Raw genomic sequence first — 21,970 nt, 5'->3', positions numbered from 1 at the left:
AGCCTCCCCAAACTTGGCAGCCAGAGACCAGAGGGCCTCGGTCAGTACTTTCAAGACCTCGGTCATGGTATTTCACCATACGGACCTCCCAGCTGGTAAATAACATATTTATTCCATGCCTCCTTCAACAGCACAGGCTTAGGCATTTTTTCCCCCCTCACTTCTCGCTAGTATTTTCCTGCTAACACTTGTCTGCATTATTTGCATAACATTCACAAGTTTGTTTTGCACTGAATCCAGTTGTAACATCCATCCATTATCTGTAGCCGCTTTATCCTGTTCTACAGGGTCGCAGGCAAGCTGGATCCTATCCCAGCTGACTACGGGCGAAAGGCGGGGTACACCCTGGACAAGTCGCCAGGTCATCACAGGGCTGACACATAGACACAGACAACCATTCACACTCACATTCACACCTACGCTCAATTTAGAGTCACCAGTTAACCTAACCTGCATCTCTTTGGACTGTGGGGGAAACCGGAGCACCCAGAGGAAACCCACGCGGAGAACATGCAAACTCGGCACAGAAAGGCCCTCGCTGGCTGCTGGGCTTGAACTCCGAACCTTCTTGCTGTGAGGTGACCACGCTAACCACTACACCACCGTGCCGCCCCAGTTCTAACATTATTTCTGCTAATAGTTACATACTGATACACACATGGAAAGCCTATTTAATAACTGGCTGTGTGGAAGTAAGGTTATGGCTTCATGGAACGAACTGAATAAAGACCAGCTCTGTTTTAAACTTATTGTCTTCTTCCTTTCACTCACACACTCCTTACACTGAATGATACGCAGTTAGTGAGCATCATAACAACAGGTCATGTTTATTGTAGGGTGTAAAGTATTAAAGAAGCGTACTTATGGAAAGCCTTTGAAGCATGTAACCCGCCTGCATTCGAACAATGAACGCTGGATTAAACGTGACTCGATGTCTACTTGTAATAAGTGGCTGCGCCTCTGGGTTTAACAAAAAGGCTCGTGAACAAAAGCACCAGCACTTCTGACCATCAGGCAGTTAGTTCTTACTTGTTCATTCTAGATTGAACTGGTTTCTCTCTGCCGTAGTGGATATATGTAAATGAATAATTTCTTGGTGCACTTCATTGTAGACACCATCAGAAAACAACCAAGAAGAAGCCTACACTGCAGGTACACGCCGAACTAACGTCCTGTTTGATTTAGTTTGGCTTAAAGCCGAAGTGATTTGTAAGTGTGATTTATACACACACTCGTGTCAAATGTGACATCAGTCTTTAATTTCAGTCATAGTCTTGAAATGATTCACCAGCAATTAATGGTTTAAATCTAACTTTTAAATGACACGCTGTCATTCAAAAGTTATCACTTACAGTGGTGCCTGAAAGTTTGTGAACCCTTTAGAATTTTCTATATTTCTGCATAAATATGACCTAAAACATCAGATTTTCACACAAGTCCTAAAAGTAGATAAAGAGAACCCAGTTAAACCAATGAGACAAAAATATTATACAACCCCGATTCCAAAAAAGTTGGGACAAAGTACAAATTGTAAATAAAAATGGAATGCAATCATTTACACATCTCAAAAACTGATATTGTATTCACAATAGAAAATAGACAACATATCAAATGTCGAAAGTGAGACATTTTGAAATTTCATGGCAAATATTGGCTCATTTGAAATTTCATGACAGCAACACATCTCAAAAAAGTTGGGACAGGGGCAATAAGAGGCTGGAAAAGTTAAAGGTACAAAAAAGAAACAGCTGGAGGACCAAATTGCAACTCATTAGGTCAATTGGCAATAGGTCATTAACATGACTGGGTATAAAAAGAGCATCTTGGAGTGGCAGCAGCTCTCAGAAGTAAAGATGGGAAGAGGATCGCCAATCCCCCTAATTCTGCGCCGACAAATAGTGGAGCAATATCAGAAAGGAGTTCGACAGTGTAAAATTGCAAAGAGTTTGAACATATCATCATCTACAGTGCATAATATCAAAAGATTCAGAGAATCTGGAAGAATCTCTGTGCGTAAGGGTCAAGGCCGGAAAACCATGCTGGGTGCCCGTGATCTTCGGGCCCTTAGACGGCACTGCATCACATACAGGCATGCTTCTGTATTGGAAATCACAAAATGGGCTCAGGAATATTTCCAGAGAACATTATCTGTGAACACAATTCACCGTGCCATCCGCCGTTGCCAGCTAAAACTCTATAGTTCAAAGAAGAAGCCGTATCTAAACACGATCCAGAAGCGCAGACGTCTTCTCTGGGCCAAGGTTCATTTAAAATGGACTGTGGCAAAGTGGAAAACTGTTCTGTGGTCAGATGAATCAAAATTTGAAGTTCTATATGGAAATCAGGGACGCCGTGTCATTCGGACTAAAGAGGAGAAGGACGACCCAAGTTGTTATCAACACTCAGTTCAGAAGCCTGCATCTCTGATGGTATGGGGTTGCATTAGTGCGTGTGGCATGGGCAGCTTACACATCTGGAAAGACACCACCAATGCTGAAAGGTATATCCAGGTTCTAGAGCAACATATGCTCCCATCCAGACGACGTCTCTTTCAGGGAAGACCTTGCATTTTCCAACATGACAATGCCAAACCACATACTGCATCAATTACAGCATCATGGCTGCGTAGAAGAAGGGTCCGGGTACTGAACTGGCCAGCCTGCAGTCCAGATCTTTCACCCATAGAAAACATTTGGCGCATCATAAAACGGAAGATACGACAAAAAAGACCTAAGACAGTTGAGCAACTAGAATCCTACATTAGACAAGAATGGGTTAACATTCCTATCCCTAAACTTGAGCAACTTGTCTCCTCAGTCCCCAGACGTTTACAGACTGTTGTAAAGAGAAAAGGGGACGTCTCACAGTGGGAAACATGGCCTTGTCCCAACTTTTTTGAGATGTGTTGTTGTCATGAAATTTAAAATCACCTAATTTTTCTCTTTAAACGATACATTTTCTCAGTTTAAACATTTGATATGTCATCTATGTTCTATTCTGAATAAAATATGGAATTTTGAAACTTCCACATTGCATTCCGTTTTTATGTACAATTTGTACTTTGTCCCAACTTTTTTGGAATAGGGGTTGTACTTGGTCATTTATTTATTGAGGAAAATGATCCAATATTACATATCTGTGAGTGGCAAAAGTATGTGAACCTTTGCTTTCAGTATCTGGTGTGACCCCCTTGTGCAGCAATAACTGCAACTAAACGTTTGCGGTAACTGTTGATCAGTCCTGCACACCGGCTTGGAGGGATTTTAGCCCATTCCTCCGTACAGAACAGCTTCAACTCTGGGATGTTGGTGGGTTTCCTCACATGAACATTTCCATTGGATTAAGGTCAGGACTGTGACTTGGCCATTCCAAAACATTAACTTTATTCTTCTTTAACCATTCTTTGGTAGAACAACTTGTGTGCTTCGGGTCGCTATCTTGCTGCATGACCCACCTTCTCTTGAGATTCAGTTCATGGACAGATGTCCTGACATTTTCCTTTAGAATTCGCTGGTATAATTCAGAATTCATTGTTCCATCAATGATGGCAAGCCGTCCTGGCTCAGATGCAGCAAAACAGGCCCAAACCATGATTCTACCACCACCATGTTTCACAGATGGGATAAGGTTCTTATGCTGGAATGCAGTGCTTTCCTTTCTCCAAACATAACCCTTCTCATTTAAACCAAAAATTCTATTTTGGACTCATCCGTCCACAAAACATTTTTCCAATAGCCTTCTGGCTTGTCCACGTGATCTTTAGCAAACTACAGATGAGCAGCAATGTTCTTTTTGGAGAGCAGTGGCTTTCTCCTTGCAACCCTGCCATGCACACCATTGTTGTTCAGTGTTCTCCTGATGGTGAACTCATGAACATTAACATTAGCCAATGTGAGAGAGGCCTTCAGTTGCTTAGAAGTTACCCTGGGGTCCTTTGTGACCTCGCCGACTATTACGCACCTTGCTCTTGGAGTGATCTTTGTTGGTCGACCACTCCTGGGGAGGGTAACAATGGTCTTGAATTTCCTCCATTTGTACACAATCTGTCTGACTGTGGATTGGTGGAGTCCAAACTCTTTAGAGATGGTTTTGTAATCTAAACATGTGTTGTGAAGATCAGACTTTGATAGATCCCTGTTCTTTAAATAAAACAGAGTGCCCACTCACACCTGATTGCCATCCCATTGATTGAAAACACCTGACTCTAATTTCACCTTCAAATTAACTGCTAATCCTAGAGGTTCACATACTTTTGCCACTCACAAATATGTAATATTGGATCATTTTCCTCAAATAAATGACCAAGTATAATATCTTTGTCTCATGTGTTCAATTGGGTTCTCTTTATCTACTTTTAGGACTTGTGTGAAAACCTGATGATATTTTAGGTCACATTTATGCAGAAATATAGAAAATTCTAAAGGGTTCACAAACTTTGAAGCACCACTGTACATAGGCCTATCAATCATTGTTCACGCAAACCTAGATTACTGCCTAGATCAGAGATTTTGGTAGCTTGTTAGCTATATTACTGACTTTGATTAGCAGCAAGTTAGCTCGCTAGTTAGTTTAGGTTAGAAGTATAGATTTCTGGTGCCGAAAACAGGACTAGCCAACAGAGATAGTACGATGGCTACTAATGTTCAGCCTTATGGATCAGACTCTCAGTCTAGTTCAGCTGACATTTCGGTCAGTGATGATGCTCCTGGTCTGTGTAGCAGTGTTGCTGATGATTTAAACAGGCAATCCCCAAGCCAGCCAGTTTTAAAAGCTTATCCACGCCGAGTAATCAGTGCTAGAGAGAGAGATGTTTCTCTGCTGCATGGGATAAGTCCAGACCCTGGCTTGAATACTTCATCAAAAAAGATGCTAGCTTTTGCTTCTCATGTCAGGTATTTAGTAGTCCTGCATGCCAGGATAAAGATGGTGTCTTTGTGACAACGGGATTTAATAACTGGAAAGCGGCACTAGAGCAAACCCGTGGGCTACAAAAGCATGTATCAAGCTACGGACACATACACGCTGTCTCTAATTGGGAAGATTATAATAGATGTCAGGAAACAGGTACGACTGTTGCTTTGCTCCGAGGTCCTCAACAGATAGAAAAAAAAAAACAGATACTACCTAATGAGTATTGGAGCGGCGTTGAAATTTCTTGTCGTAAATGAGCTTCTCTTATGTGGTGATCAGGAAAAGGTGAACAATGAGGAATCCTCTGATGGTCTAGCTCCTGGCCTGTTTGTTAAATTATTCATATACTCACTTGAAAAGGATAAAAAACACACACATGCGTATATATAATTGCCCCCTCCAAAATCTTCCTGGCCCACCCTGTTAGTGAGAGCTGGATCCAGCCCTGGTCGGAAATATTCACTGTAAATAGAATGAATCAGCAGGGTTCTCACCAGGATTTTTTTTTTAGCGTAATGGGTTATGGCGAGGGAGCGTAGCGACCGAGCGGGGGGATGGTGCGGAGATTTTGAAAAATCATGCCCAAAATTGGCCATATTTGACGTTCCTGGAGGGGATAAATTGCATTTTTTATGTTGTATATCCTTGATGGAAAATTGTTACATCTTTGGATCTTGGCAATGTGTTACCTACTGTTGTATTTCACTGAACTACAAAGGGTGTTGTCAAAAGATATGTAAACTCAGACACAACCAAAGAGATAATGAATGTTTTATTGTATTAAGAAATTAAGAAATGCCTGAGCACATAAAAATAAAAAAAAAACAAATTGCATTTTCATTCAGGCATAACATACACCCAGCCCCCTTAATAAATAATTAATATATAATCTAAAACTATTAAATTTCTTGTTTAATAGAAAATTTACTATTCTAATTAAAATTATAAAATTTTATAATTCTTGTTTCCACAACGGGTCGATGCCCGATTTTCTCCTGTTTTGGTTCGCCGTCTTCTGTTAACACCACGGGAGTAACTTTGATTGTAACCACTGTTAATTCTCTGATTTAAAGCCACAAGGGCGATCACGTTTGGCACATTGGAGCTGAATCCCATGACTAAAATCATATCATTAACCTCATTCTCACCTGTGAATTTCCAGCCTCTGCTCGTCTTCCTCCATCTCCTCCTCTATCTCCAACAGCGGGCTCTCCCCCACTAGGCCTACCTCCATCCTCTGCCCGTTTATCTGCTACCTCCTTTCCTCTGCCTCCTATGTCCTTTCCTTCATCTCCTCCAACCTCTCTTGTGCCTGTCTCCTTATAGAAATATAACGATGGATGGCATGCAGGCAGATTACCAGTGTGTTAATGTTAGCCACAGTGGGAGCCAGTAAATTAGCGCTAATCATCCGATACGTGCGCCCTGTCATATTACTAAACCTGCTTACAAAGTAGACGTTTTCATTCATCAAAGGGCTTTGGGTTAAGTTTTCAAGCGTGATGGAAAACCTGTAGAAGTGGTGCACTTACATTTCTAACTGTGAAGAAAGAGCGAATGTCTCTTTTTTTGCGAGGGGGTCCGTCATCCATTGTCATTCACCGAAGTCCAGCTCAAGAGAAAGTTATCGCCAGGATCTCTCTCTCTCTCTCTCGGAACTGATTTCCAGGCATGGGTTTCCTAACAAACGTAGGCTGATTTTGACACCTTGAAAACTGCTCAAGTGCGCAGGAAAAAAAAAACTTTTGGCGATGGTGATGAACAACTGAAAACAACCGTTACGCTATATTAAAAATTTAGCGTAGCGGGGGGAAATTACCGTTGCGGTCTGAAATTTTAGCGTAGCGGGCCGCAACCATATAAAGCGCTGGCGAGAACCCTGATCAGTATCATAAAACATCTTCCTTTTATTATCCATCCATTATCTGTAGCCGCTTATCCTGTTCTACAGGGTCGCAGGCGAGCTGGAGCCTATCCCAGCTGACTACGGGCGAAAGGCGGGGTACACCCTGGACAAGTCGCCAGGTCATCACAGGGCCGACACATAGACACAGACAACCATTCACACTCACATTCACACCTACGCTCAATTTAGAGTCACCAGTTAACCTAACCTGCATGTCTTTGGACTGTGGGGGAAACCGGAGCACCCGGAGGAAACCCACGCGGACACGGGGAGAACATGCAAACTCCACGCAGAAAGGCCCTTGCCGGCTGCTGGGCTTGAACCCAGAACCTTCTTTCTGTGAGGTGACAGCGCTAACCACTACACCACCGTGCCGCCCTCCCTTTTATTATGTGGAATTTTAATGAGAAACTCCTCTGTTCTAAAGATGTCTGATAATTGAAAGTTAAAGCTTCGTCTCTGACTCTTCCAAAGCGCTGACACTGGAGACTCCTTCTTAAAGACTTTAATGAATAAAAAGTCGAGTGTTTTTATGCTTGTTTTAGTGATGCAGACATTTAAAGACAACTTCTTTCCAAAAGCCATAACCGCCCTGAACTCGGATATGCTCTGACTTTATAGTCTATTTATTTTACTATGTGACTCTCCTCGTGCAATAATTTATAATGTACAGTACTTTATAAGGTGATTCTATGTGCAATACTTTTATTATGTGCAATACCTCACTCCATAATGTGAAACACAACACATTCACCTCAGGACTGTGCACCTTACCCCCCTGACACACTCCCCCCCCCCCCCCCCCCTTTTTTTTCTCTCCCCCCTTCCTCTCTCTCTCTCTACATGCTGTTTTGCACTGTTAGTGGAGATGCTTTAATCTCATTGTACATGTGTATAGTGACAAAGGCATTCTATTCTATTCTAAAGAGCTTTTTGGATTGTTTTACACGTGCTTCCTGGATGTACAAAGTTCTGACACAAATGCCGCTTTTCCACTACAAACGCGGCTGAGTTGGGCTGAGTCGAGCTGAGCCGGGCTGTTGGAGTTGCATTTCGACTACAACCGCGCTGAACCGTGCTGGCTGGAAGTGGGTGGACACATTGGGTGGAGTTAGCGAAAGTGGGTGGACGTCACGTGATGTCGTTAAGCAGCGCAAACAGTGACATCAGTGATCTTTTAAGCGGTAGTCTCACGACCCGAATAGTAAACAATAAACATGGAGGACATGGAGTCGTTAGTGTTGCTGGTCTTGGTGCTGTGGCTTGTTGTCACCGACAACGCCAACAGATACTGGCAAGAGCGTATAGATGAGGCGAGGCGCATAAGGCTTCAGAAATTCTCGTAATTCGTAATTATTATTCTTCCGGGTTTACGGTGTTTACAGATCCCAGCATGCTCACGGGGCGTGTGTGGACACTCCTCCTCACCAATCAGTGCACAGGGGAGTGTCTGCTCACGCCCCCAGCCTCACTCGGCTCAGTTTGGCTCGCTTCAGCCCCACTCCAAAACGGTGCGAGTTTTAGGGGCTAAGCAGGGCTGAAGCGAGCTGAGTCGTGCCGTTCTTTGGTAGTCGAAACGCGAGCCGTGTCGGGCTGAAGTGAGCTGAAGCGAGCTGAAAAAGGGTAGTGGAAAAGGGCCAAAAGGGGCCCATCAGAGCCATGAGGGTGGTTACAGCAAGGTTTTTATGATGCTGGGGGGAGGGGAGGCCGGGTAACCTGGCTTGTTTTTCCTGTACGTACCTTTTCTTCTGTCTGTTTGTTTGTCCCTAGTGTTGCCACCTGTCCCGGTTTTTCCTGATTGTCCCGGATTTTCATGGTCTGTCCCGGAAAAAAAAATAAAAATCCGGGACACTGAATGTCCCGGTTTTTTGTACATAATGGGCAAAATGTGTATTTCAACTTGCGAGCCAGCTGAGAACCAGTTTGCTTTTCCGAACTCGCCGTGCTAAGCGGAGCCACGTCATTACGTCGCTGAATACGTCATTACGTCGCTGTATACGTCAGTTACGTCGCTGCGTTTGCATAAACCTTGGCGCGAATATCAAAGCAAAAACACGGAAGAAGCAGCAGCAGCAACAACAACAATAATAATGATGATGGCTGACTTCGCGTTTGTACAGCTGCTGCTTCTTGTCGCTTAAAAATGGCGATCTTTCGCGGTCTTGTTATTGTTGTTAGTCTTAACAACTCCGCCCCCCGCTGACGTAGGCGGTTCTTTCCTCTGGCCCAGCAGAGAGTCGGTGCTAGCCTGGAACCGGTTTTTCTGGCCCCAGAGCCAGTTCTTTGTCAGTGGAAACAGAAAACCCGGTTCCAAACTAAGCACTGGCCCCGAACCAGCCCTGGAACTGCTTTGGTGGAAAAGGGGCAATGGAGGATGCTTGGACTGATAAAAGAAACAGACTCTCTGTTGCAATGGTGAAGGCTGAGCTTCAAGTCAGGCTAAACTTTCAGTTGTCCTGTACTGAGTTCAAGACATTCATTGAAAATCAGCCAGGACTCATAGCAGCAGCAAAGAAAAACACCAAATATAAATGGAAGATTAGGTAAGGTTTTGGTGAATTAAATGAAATCCAAATAGTCTTATCTGCCTACTCCTGTATGTACTCAGTTATATGTCCTCCTATGTATTTGTTTAGCCAAGAGCAGCAGAGGCACAGGCAAGCACAAGCAAAGCACACACCACACTCTAGCAATCAGGTAAACTGTTTGACACTACACCTTACATTGTTACATTCAGGTATTCTTAGATACAATGAAAAATTATTTATTTTTATTCCACATAAGCAAACAAGGCGGCACGGTGGTGTAGTGGTTAGCGCTGTCGCCTCACAGCAAGAAGGTCCAGGTTCGAGCCCCGTGGCTGGCGAGGGCCTTTCTGTGCGGAGTTTGCATGTTCTCCCCATGTCCGCGTGGGTTTCCTCCGGGTGCTCCGGTTTCCCCCACAGTCCAAAGACATGCAGGTTAGGTTAACTGGTGACTCTAAATTGAGTGTAGGTGTGAGTGTGAATGGTTGTCTGTGTCTATGTGTCAGCCCTGTGATGACCTGGCGACTTGTCCAGGGTGTACCCCGCCTTTCACCCGTAGTCAGCTGGGATAGGCTCCAGCTTGCCTGCGACCCTGTAGAACAGGATAAAGCGGCTAGAGATAATGAGATGAGAATGAGATAAGCAAACAAACAACTTAATTATGTATTCCCCTTTTACCTGTGCCCACTACTGCCCCCAGGTGTCCACAACCAAAAACTGTTGGAAATAAACCAAAATAATGAAGACCTGCTATATTATGTAAAGCAATTAACTAAACAAATAACTAGCAAAAGCGTCATTTTTACTAATTAGAGCAATACAATTTCAGCGTAGAAGGGCAATTTTTGTCTTGGGTTAGATGTGTGAAGGGCGCCGTTGCTTACAAGCAAAAAGGTCGATTGGATGGTCGAAATGTCCAGGATTTTTGTCAGACACAGGTGGCAACCCTATTTGTCCCTATGGCAGTAAGCAGTTACTGTCCTGTCTTCTCCTTACATGGAGACTTGGGGGCGGGGTCAAGGCCCCGCAACCTGAACCGTTTCCTTCTAAAGAACCCAAAATAGCGTGCTGTGAGCAGATTTTACCAGATAAAACCGGTATCTGAGAGGTGTCTTTTCACTCACACTGCGGTGTTCAAGCAATTCATAATTTCTTAATAATAATAGAGTTAATTTGTCATCTGTGGACTTTGTGCCGTTGGACTGTTTTGTTGTCAAAAAGAGAAAAAAGGCTCTTCACAGAAGGTAAACACATACATATGATGCTTATGTTCATTTTTTAAGAGTAATTTAATACTTCAAGGTCGTGCATGCAACATTTTAAAAGCTTTATACTGTATTTCTGTGTTTTGTTCTTTTTGTTAAAACACAGACAGCTTCTTATCTAGTATTTTATTAACATTCTGCCTGTGAATTTATGATTTTTTTTTTAAATTATTATCAGGGTTTTTTCTAGAAAAATTTAGTATGAGGGCGCTCACCATGGGGGGGGTTTGCCGGTTGCCCCCCCCGCCGTGCAAAGACTTTGAAAAATGCTCCAATGGGACATTCTGAGGCTATCTGAGAGGGAAATTGTAACAGATTGTCTGTCAACATTGAAAAAGAAAGAAGTAAGGCCAAATTTAAAAAAAAATAGTGTGTTTCCGGTAACCCGACCGATCGAGAATTTCCGCGTCGAAATTGCCGACCGTAAAGTTTTTATTACAAATTTCCCTCGATATTTTAGTGTAAGCGGCGTTGGTTTGTCATAATTTTTTGTTTCAACGCATTCAAGTTGTGAAAGAAACGATAAAAAGTAAAATGTTTCGCCACTTCTATCAGCCCTCCTGCATAAACTGAGCCGAGCCGCCATTTTGAATCCTCATTCAGGGCTGTAATGCAAATTGCTTCCTTTTCAGTATACAAGTGCACTTCCATGGCAGGGAAAAACACTACATTTTGCCGCCTATGTAGCCCCCTATTTATACAAATAGGAGTCATTCAGGATTCAGCCATGTTTTTGCTCGACCCAAGTTCTACAGTAGGCTAGGCTAGGCCGTCTGCTTTTAATGGAAGTAGCCTCGCCTAGGACGTTATTTTCACGTTATTACATGAAAATATCATGAAATATCGCTTCCGTAGATCATAACTCTAACTCTCGCGATATTTTTTTTATTCGTTTAAAGATTTAAAACACTTATTTTATTATGATGTGTGGTGTAAAGGATTCTGTGCCAAAATACTATTTTGTAAGATGTTTACTTGTGTTAATTTTTTCGAACAAAATAAAAAAAATTAAGAAAAAAAAAAACTTTCCTACCTACCGACCTTATTTTAGTATTTCATGTTACCAGAAACACACTTTTTTTTTTTTTTTTTTTTTGGCCTAATCTTTTTCTGCCCCGGACAGTCTTTGGCTTTCTTCTGCTTCGTGCCTACTTCTGTCAAAAGCTTCCGCGCCGGTGGGTGAAAGGTCATTCAGTCTCGAGAAATCTCGCTCTACAAGTCAGCTGACCTTGTATGTAACCCATGTCAAATCTCGCGAGAGCAGCCGCGACAAGTAAACAACTAAACAACATGGCGCTTCAGTCTGGAAAACGCCAATTCGGATTGTTTTTGCACCGTCTGGCGGTGTAGCTACTATGATTGGAATATTTTTGGAGCAATTATAACGTATTTGATGATCAGACGCATTGTCACGTAGTGTTGCTGGGATGTTTTCACGGAGTCGGTAGGGGGCGCACGCCGAGAGTAAGAGGGCGCAGCGCCCCTGTTCCCCCGTTTAGACGAAAGCCTGATTATTATTATTATTATTATTATTATTATTATTATTATTCCATTAGACTGCCAGTGCTCGGGTTAGCTATGCTATAATTAAGCACTAAATACATAATCTGAAACTGAATAAACTGTACTAATAAGTTTCCTGAACTGCTGTAAAAGCTTCTGGTTAGCTAGCATTAGCACCGAGCTAAACTCCAGACACTCAGCTGATGATTCAGTGCTGTCAGTTTAGCAGAGTTGGACAAAATACTCAGCTTCATTTCTTCAAAGTCCAGATCCTGCTGCTCAAATGTTGCTCTGATACAAGTGAAAGTTCATCTCATCTCATTATCTCTAGCCGCTTTATCCTTCTACAGGGTCGCAGGCAAGCTGGAGCCTATCCCAGCTGACTACGGGCGAAAGGCGGGGTACACCCTGGACAAGTCGCCAGGTCATCACAGGGCTGACACATAGACACAGACAACCATTCACACTCACATTCACACCTACGCTCAATTTAGAGTCACCAGTTAACCTAACCTGCATGTCTTTGGACTGTGGGGGAAACCGGAGCACCCGGAGGAAACCCACGCGGACACGGGGAGAACATGCAAACTCCGCACAGAAAGGCCCTCGCCGGCCACGGGGCTCGAACCCAGGACCTTCTTGCTGTGAGGCGACAGCGCTAACCACTACACCACCGTGCCGCCCACAAGTGAAAGTTGTCCAGTCAAATTTTTACTGAAGTTAAAGTACTGAATGTAGCAGTTCCTGATGTGGGTGGAGCCCAGAAGCTAGGGTTGCCACCATTCAGAAATGAAAATAAGGGACGCCCACCACGGCTCCTTGGGGCCATGACCACCACGGGCACGACTCCCATGGGGTGGGTGGGGTGCCCACAGCAGTGGTATGTTTTATTTTGTAGGTGTTTTTAGTAAAGGGGTGATCGAGAAAGCAATTACTCATACTTAAAGCTTGAAATGCTTTATTGCCAGTGCTGTAAAAATGTATAATGTACAAGTGGGCAACAATGAACTTCTCATCTCATTATCTCTAGCCGCTTTATCCTGTTCTACAGGGTCGCAGGCAAGCTGGAGCCTATCCCAGCTGACTACGGGCGAAAGGCGGGGTACACCCTGGACAAGTCGCCAGGTCATCACAGGGCTGACACATAGACACAGACAACCATTCACACCTACGGTCAATTTAGAGTCACCAGTTAACCTAACCTGCATGTCTTTGGACTGTGGGGGAAACCGGAGCACCCGGAGGAAACCCACGCGGACACGGGGAGAACATGCAAACTCCACACAGAAAGGCCCTCGCCAGCCACGGGGCTCGAACCCGGACCTTCTTGCTGTGAGGCGACAGCGCTAACCACTACACCACCGTGCCGCCCAACAATGAACTTTTAAAATATAATCTAAATATATTGAGAACTTAATATCACTGTAAATGTAAGTGCATAACTGTTCTTGGTGTAGGGACTCTCTTTGTGAACCTTGGGGACAGTTTTACTTAGAGAGGAAAAAAGAACAAAAACAAAAACACAACAAGCATGTATGTCTGCTTATTCAAGAATGCAGAAAACAAGAAAGTGCAAAACATTACTCCTTCCCTCAACAGTCCTGAGTTCATCAGGAACTGCTGTGTTTCTCTTGTCTGTGGAGTAGACCAGATTTAAACAGTCAACAGATTTCCCTCACTTCTTTTTCCAAGTGTACTTCTTGTTACTCCTTGCTGCACTGAGTAACTCTTTGTCTTTCAAAGCGCTGTTGTAAAACTCTGAACAGGACTGCTCAAAGTTTAGAGTGATCAGGAGCTCACTCCTTATGAGCTCCATGGAGCACCTGTTCCTGCAGTCACTCCATTTGTTGGCCATTCTTGAAAATACCCTTTCTACATATCCAGTGGATGCTGGGATGCTCAAGATGTGGCTGGTGACAGACAGCATGTGAGGCAGGTCAGCTACTTGAAAGAGAGCCACCCACCTTTGGACTTCCATTCATCCTCAGCATCTTCTTTGAGCCTCTTCAGAATGGGCTCAAAGAAGATGTCACATACCGTATCACTCTCAGGAGATGATTGGGGTATAAAGAACTGTGACACTGACGCTTGTGTCTTCTGTGTTCTTACATATCTGCAGTGTTGCTCTCCTGACGAATGCTGTCTAATGTCAGACAGCCCACCGTACGCCACTGAAAACACTCGCCGACAGACTTTACAGTTTGCTCTGTAGTCGTCTCCACTCACGCTGTCCAGCCAAGGATGTGCCTCTTCCCACTCACGTCTGTATTTTTGTAAGCGTTTACGCGTTTGAGGACGTGGTGGAGTCCCGGGTGCAGCAGACATTTTTAAAAGGCCCGGGTTTTTTGAGCAGCGCTGGTGTGTGTTGTCTGTCTCTAGGCAACCGTGACAGCGCCACATGCAGTGACGCAGGCAGCCAGGCACAGACACACAGAGCGGGACGCAGAGGGGCGGGGTTTGTGTCCTGGGTAGATCCCGCAACGTAGTATTTCCTGTTTTGTTGATTATTGTTAGATTTAGTGTTGATATGTGTGAGACAGACATGTGTATTGGACATTTATGAAAATACGGAACAAATCGCGTCCCGTATCGGTTCAATACGGGACACAAGATTTAATTGCCAAATAAAGGACGATTCCGTATTTTACGGGACGGGTGGCAACCCTACCAGAAGGACAGCAGGTGAGAGCTGATGGTCCCACAAACACTTTCTTCTTCTTCTTTCGGTTAATGGTGGGTTACACCTTCAGGCGCATACCGCCACCAACAGTTCCCTACATTTAAGTGCATTTAAATTCTCACGTAGAGCCCTGCACTCTTGAGGAACCTGATCAGTTCCCCTGGCCTTATTCCATATCCCAGAACTGAAGTTAGACTAAAGTCTGAGCATCCAGCTCTTTGCAATTTATCTTTCCACTGCTCCCTGTGCCACTGGTACCTAGGACATAAAAGCAATACATGTTGCACCGTTTCCTCTTGATCTGGGCACCACATGCAATTTCTTGTCTCTGCCCTACCAATCCTCTAGGTGCTGTTCAGCAGTGTATGACCAATTCTAAGCCTGGCAATGACGACTTCATCCCTCCTGCACCCTCCTACTGTGGCTTCTCTCCCAACTTCTCTGTGGATATTGTACAGGTGCCTGCCTTTGGGACTTGTGTTCCACTGGGTCTGCCATTGCCTTGTCAGGGCCCTCCTAATAAAAACTTTTACCTCCCTCCTCCCAAGCTTAATATCAACCTGTGGATCTGGTCTCTCTAGGGCTTTTTTTTGCAAGGCCATCTGCTTTTTCATTGCCCCATATCCCCACATGAGCTGGGATCCATAAGAAACATACAGAGGCACCTCTCTGCTCCAGCCTATACAGGCATAAATACACTTCATATAATAAATCCAGTCTACAGGATCTATGTGACTGTATGCTACCCAACACTGCTGCAGAGTCAGAGCATATTAACACCTTCACTTGCCCAGTCTCTTCAACCCACTCTAGTGCTCTAATGATGGCAATGATCTCAGTGGTGTACACAGACACCTCATCTGTCAGCCTCCAGGAGGCACTAACACCCATCCCCTTCACAACCATGGTAGCTGCAGTTTTCCCAGATGCAGGATCCTTTGATCCGTCTGTATAAACCTGGACATGACTTGCATATGCACCCAAAATATGGTCTAATGCAAAACCAGCCACATACTGCTTCTCTTGTTCTTCCTTTGCATACTCCAATATATTCATATCCACTAAAGGTAGGGGGAATAACCAAGGTGGCACTGGTGATATAGCTACTTTCGGGCTAACTATTCCCTCTTTCAATCCTGCTTCCTGTACCCATTCCTTCACCCTCCACCCAAATCCCTTGCCCTTTTTGGCCTCATACTCCCAGCATGGCTCTATCACTTTTTTTTTTTAGCAGGATTCCCTTGGTTGTGGCCTTCCAGGTTTGACCAGTAAGCTAAGGACAACTTCTTCCTCCTTAATGCTAAAGGCATCTCTCCCAGCTCCACATGTAGACTCCCTATTGGGGAAGACTTAAGCGCTCCACAACAAAGCCTCAGTGCTCGTGACTGTATTCTCTCCAGCTTCATGAGTTGAGAATCAGATGCAGATCCATAGACAAAGCTACCATAATCCTTTGCTGAATGCAAGAGAGCATAATATAGTGTCATTAATAAGGATCGGCTTGCCCCCCATTCCATCCCTGCCAGACATCTCATCACGTTTAATACTCTCTTGCACTTTGTCTCCAATTTATCAATATGAGCTTTCCATGTGAGCCTTCTGTCAAACCAAAGCCCTAGATACCTGGCAACCTCCACCCTTTCCAGTGGTTCCCCATACAGGTATAGTTTAAGATGATCAGCGACTGTCCTATTTGTAAAGAATTCACAATAGGTTTTTGCTACTGAGAATCTAATGGCCCTTTTCCACTACCCTTTTTCAGCTCACTTCAGCTCACTTCAGCCCGACACGGCTCGCGTTTCGACTATCAAAAACCAGCACGACTCAGCTCGTTTCAGCCCTGCTTAGCCCCTAAAACTCGCACCGTTTTGGAGTGGGGCTGAAGCGAGCTAAGCCGTGCCGAGTGAGGCTGGGGGCGTGAGCAGACACTCCCCTGTGCACTGATTGGTGAGGAGGAGTGTCCTCACATGCCCACACACGCCCCGCGAGCGCGCTGGGATCTGTAAACACCGTAAACCCGGAAGGAGAATAATTACGAATTACGAGAATTTCTGAAGCCTTATGCGCCTCGCCTCATCTATACGCTCTTGCCAGTATCTGTCCGCGTTGTCGGTGACAACAAGCCACAGCACCAAGACCAGCAACACTAACGACTCCATGTCCTCCATGTTTATTGTTTACTATTCGGGTCGTGAGACTACCGCTTAAAAAGTCACTGATGTCACTGTTTGCGCTGCTTAACGACATCACCTGACGTCCACCCACTTTCGCTAACTCCACCCAATGTGTCCACCCACTTCCAGCCAGCACGGTTCAGCGCGGTTGTAGTCGAAATGCAACTCCAACAGCCCCGCTCAGCCCGACTCAGCACGGCACGGCTCAGCCCGACTCAGCCGCGTTTGTAGTGGAAAAGCGGCATATATCCCCAGTCACCAGCCCATCCTACAACTGCCTCAATCGCTTGCTGGATCTTACTGACCACAAAGTTAATGTTCCTTCCCCTCCTCCACAAGGCCCCATCATCTGCATATAGTGAAACCTCTATGTCTGGGCTTACACTCCTATATACATCATTTATCATGATGTTGAATAACACAAGGCTGATAACACTGCCTTGGGGTGTGCCATTTTCCACCTTGATCACAGTAGATACAGTGGTGCTTGAAAGTTTGTGAACCCTTCAGAATTTTATATATTTCTGCATAAATATGACCTAAAACATCATCAGATTTTCACACAAGTCCTAAAAGTAGATAAAGAGAACCCAGTTAAACAAATGAGACAAAAATATTATACTTGGTCATTTATTTATTGAGGAAAATGATCCAATATTACATATCTGTGAGTGGCAAAAGTATGTGAAACATTGCTTTCAGTATCTAGTGTGACCCCCTTGTGCAGCAATAACTGCAACTAAACATTTACAGTAACTGTTGATCAGTCCTGCACACCGGCTTGGAGGAATTTTAGCCCATTCCTCCATACAACAGCTTCAACTCTGGGATGTTGGTGGGTTTCCTCACATGAACTGCTCGCTTCAGGTCCTTCCACAACATTTCGATTGGATTAAGGTCAGGACTTTGACTTGGCCATTCCAAAACATTAACTTTATTCTTCTTTAACCATTCTTTGGTAGAACGACTTGTGTGCTTAGGGTTGTTGTCTTGCTGCATGACCCACCTTCTCTTGAGGTTCTCTTCATGGACAGATGTCCTGACATTTTCCTTTAGAATTTGCTGGTATAATTCAGAATTCATTGTTCCATCAATGATGACAAGCCATCCTGGCCCTGATGCAGCAAAACAGGCCCAAGCCATGATACTACCACCACCATGTTTCACAGATGGGATAAGGTTCTTATGCTGGAATGTAGTGTTTTCTCCAAACCTAACGCTTTTCATTTAAACCAAAAAGTTCTATTTTGGTCTCATCTGTCCACAAAACATATTTTTCCAATAGCCTTCTGGCTTGTCCACATGATCTTTAACTGCAGACGAGCAGCAATGTTCTTTTTGGAGAGCAGTGGCTTTCTCCTTGCAACCCTGCCATGCACACCATTGTTGTTCAGTGTTCTCCTGATGTTGGACTCATGAACATTAACATTAGCCAATGTGAGAGAGGCCTTCAGTTGCTTAGAAGTTACCCTGGGGTCCTTTGTGACCTCGCAGACTATTACACGCCTTGCTCTTGGAGTGATCTTTGTTGGTCAACCACTCCTGGGGAGGGTAACAATGATCTTGAATTTCCTCCGTTTGTACACAGTCTGTCTGACTGTGGATTGGTGGAGTCCAAACTCTTTAGAGATGGTTTTGTAACCTTTTCCAGCCTGATGTGCATCAACAACGCTTTTTCTGAGGTCCTCAGAAATCTCCTTTGTTCGTGCCATGATACACTTCCACAAACATGCGTTGTGAAGATCAGACTTTGATAGATCCCTGTGCTTTAAATAAAACAGGGTGCCCACTCACACCTGATTGTCATCCCATTGATTGAAAACACCTGACTCTCATTTCACCTTCAAATTAACTGCTAACCCTAGAAGTTCACATACTTTTGCCACTCACAGATATGTAATATTAGATCATTTTCCTCAATAAATAAATGACCATGTATAATATTTTTGTCTCATTTGTTTAACTGGGTTCTCTTTATATACATTTAGGATTTGTGTGGAAATCTGATGATGTTTTAGGTCATATTTATGCAGAAATATAGAAAATTCTAAAGGGTTCACAAACTTTCAAGCACCACTGTATGTCTGCCCCCACCCTCACCTGGATTGTACGCCCAAATAGGAAGCTCAATATCCAGTTAAAAAGCTTCCCTCCCACCCCAAGCTTTTTCAGCTGCATCATGAGGCCCTCCTTCCACAGCATGTCATAAGCCTTCTCTATGTCAAAAAAGACAGCCACAAGAACCTCTTTCATGGCTAAGGCTTTCCTAATGTCAGTCTCAAGTCTAATCATGGCATCCAGAGTACACCTTCTCTTCCTAAACCCACTCTGGTATCCTGCAGACAGCCCCTTGTTTTCCATAAAATATGTTAACCTGTTAACCAGTATTCTCTCCATCAGTTTCACAAATTAGACGCAAGTGCAGTAGGCCTGTAGCTAGTTACCTTTGAAGGATCGTTCCCTGGCTTGGCTATTGGAATGACTAGGGAATGCTTCCACACAGCTGGCCCCTTTCCTTCTCACCATATTCTATTAAATGCTTCCACTGCCTTATTAAGCACTACATCAGATACATGCTTCCACATTATGTACCACACTTCATCCTGACCTGGTGCAGTATTGGAGGTGTTAATGAGGGCACTTTTAAGCTCAAATAGTGTAATATCACTATCCATAGCACTGCTGCAGTCTGTTTGTTTTTCACACACATTGCCCCACTCTCTCAGGGTTGTTTGTCTCTGCTCCACCCACTGTTCACCCAAGTTACTTGAGCTATGAGCTTTGGCAAATGCAGTCCTCAACAGCTCTGCTTTATCCTTTGCTGAGCTTGCCACCCTATTTCCCTCAACTAAAACAGGAATCGTTCTTCCTCTAAATACCCCCATCATCATCTTGACCATACCCCACACCCGTTCTATCTGGACATACGTTCCAAGTTGGCTGCAATACTCCCTCCAACATTTCTTTTTCGCATCTTTAATAACCTTTCTTGCCTTTGCCCTTGCACTCTGATATTGCACCACTTTCTCAGGGGTGAGTGTCATTCGCAGCACCCTAAATGCCTTATTACGTGCTTGGATTGCCTCAGTGCACTCCTTAGTCCACCATGGCACTATCTTTCTCCTCCCTCTCCCTTGGGATCTGGGGACTGCAGCTGCAGCTAGGAACATATCAGCCAAGGCTCCTTACCATGTCATTGACCTCTCCTGTGATCTGTACCTGGTTTACTCTGGTTTCACAAACTTCATTAAATAACTCCCAGTTTGCCTCTTTCCAATGCCACCTCCCCGGAGACCAATCCACCTCTCTGCTTACATCTATACCGTAGCTATTTTGCAAATTAACAGGAAATTATCACTTCCTATAGTGGAATGTTCCCATATATCCCACTCACTTAACCCAGCTAATGTACTGGATACACATAGATGATCAAGTGCTGATAATGCTCCAGTTCTAACATTCACTCTGGTGCCTCGCCCATCATTTAAGCATGTAAGTGATTCAATATCCATGAACTCCTCTACAACTTCCCCATTCCTATTAGTGGTATCGCTACCCCACAGAGAATTATGTGCGTTGAAATCCCCACACCACACCACCCTTTTACCCTCTCTCTGTACCACTCTTTCCAAATACTCCACTGTTAAATCATTACAGGGATTATAAAAATTAACTATTATGATGCTATCCCCTCTTGTCCACCACATTTCCACAGCCGCACACTCACTATCCTCACTCACTATTAATTCCGTTAGTGTAGCAGATTAGTGGCAAAATACTTTACTTAATGATACTAAAATAAAATATACACTGATCAAATGTGTGAATTTGGTGAAGAATAAACAATCATGTGAAATGCATCATTTAGTTATGTGTATATGATGTAATAAACTGTAAAATGTTAATTGCAGGTCAAAATATAGATATTATGCCTTCCCGCTTTTTTGGCCGCCATCTTGAATTTTTCAGGTGGCTACCGGGCTTTTCTGAAGGAGGGGTATCTAAACTAAGTCTGTGCAAATTTTGGTGCTTGTATCATTAAGTGAAGTATTCCTGTAAAATTTGGACCTAATCTGCTACACTATGTATGATAGACCATCTTTCACAAAAGTGCAACATCCACCCCCTTGCCCTTCCCTCCTATCTTTTCGTACTGAAGTGTACCCAGGAACTACAAACTGCAAGTGAGGAACTAACCATGTCTCATCTCATCTCATTATCTCTAGCCGCTTTATCCTGTTCTACAGGGTCGCAGGCAAGCTGGAGCCTATCCCAGCTGACTACGGGCGAAAGGCGGGGTACACCCTGGACAAGTCGCCAGGTCATCACAGGGCTGAATGTCAGGTAAAATTGGGAGCTCATACACAAATTTCTTAAATTCCTGCACATTCGCCACTAGGCTTCTAGCATTCCACTGCAATATGGTTAATGGGATTCCTATCATCATTCAGACTGTGATGGTTCACCCTGTCCTTCTGATAGCTTTTTCATCACCTCTTCCACAGGCACACTAGCCATGTCCAAATGTGCCTTTGCAGCTTGCAGTATTATCTTAATGCGATCTGTACGCGTGGTTGCTTGGGCAGAGCAGTTAATAACCTTAATTATAAAAGCTAGAAAGTCTATCTTGTCCACCTGCATTGTAGGCCTATCCCCTCTCACTAGGGAGTCATCCCTGCCTTGTCCATCACCCTGCATTGATGCCTCTTTCTGATTTACCCTCTGATTGGTTGCAGGTCCTCTTGCTTTGACCTGTTTAACAGCCTCTGCGTATGACACCAGGTTAACTGCTCTATATCTTTGCACCTCCTTTTCCTCCTGCTGTTTTACACAACCTTGATGTGCTGCGCTATGTGCCCCACCACAATTGCAACATCTGGGCTGCACTCCCTCCTCACACTGCCCATAGTCATGATCTCCTCCACATCTACAACATCTCCTTGCCCCTTTACAGACTGCCGCAACATGCCCCAGCCTCTGGCACTTAAAGCACCTCAAAGGTGCTG

At 44.2% G+C, this 21,970-nt stretch overlaps 2 protein-coding genes across 4 annotated transcripts in view; one reads left to right on the top strand and one right to left on the bottom strand.

Annotated features, from left to right (window-relative positions):
* mettl21a (methyltransferase 21A, HSPA lysine) overlaps window positions 1–6,160 on the bottom strand; it is a 30,608-nt gene extending 24,448 nt beyond the window's left edge. The window contains exon 1 of the mRNA XM_060911178.1: window positions 6,060–6,160. Within this exon, the coding sequence (XP_060767161.1) occupies window positions 6,060–6,145 (86 nt within the window). The 5' untranslated portion in view covers window positions 6,146–6,160. The remainder of the gene's footprint in view (window positions 1–6,059) is intronic.
* Window positions 10–21,970, top strand: part of LOC132874779 (uncharacterized) — a 36,174-nt gene continuing 14,213 nt past the window's right edge. Inside the window, exon 1 of one of the 3 annotated variants that reach the window (XM_060911175.1) lies at window positions 10–95. In XM_060911175.1, coding sequence (XP_060767158.1) covers window positions 65–95 — 31 coding nt within the window. In that variant the 5' untranslated portion in view covers window positions 10–64. Of the gene's footprint in view, window positions 96–10,412; window positions 10,587–21,285; window positions 21,309–21,970 lie in introns of those variants that run through there. The other 2 variants (XM_060911177.1, XM_060911176.1) reach the window with 2 other exon arrangements.

Source organism: Neoarius graeffei, chromosome 27 (genome assembly GCF_027579695.1).
Source record: "Neoarius graeffei isolate fNeoGra1 chromosome 27, fNeoGra1.pri, whole genome shotgun sequence".
Classification (NCBI taxonomy): Eukaryota; Metazoa; Chordata; class Actinopteri; order Siluriformes; family Ariidae; genus Neoarius; species Neoarius graeffei.
The sequence above is the reverse complement of the archived record's forward strand: the minus strand, read 5'-3'. Positions and strand labels throughout refer to the sequence as shown.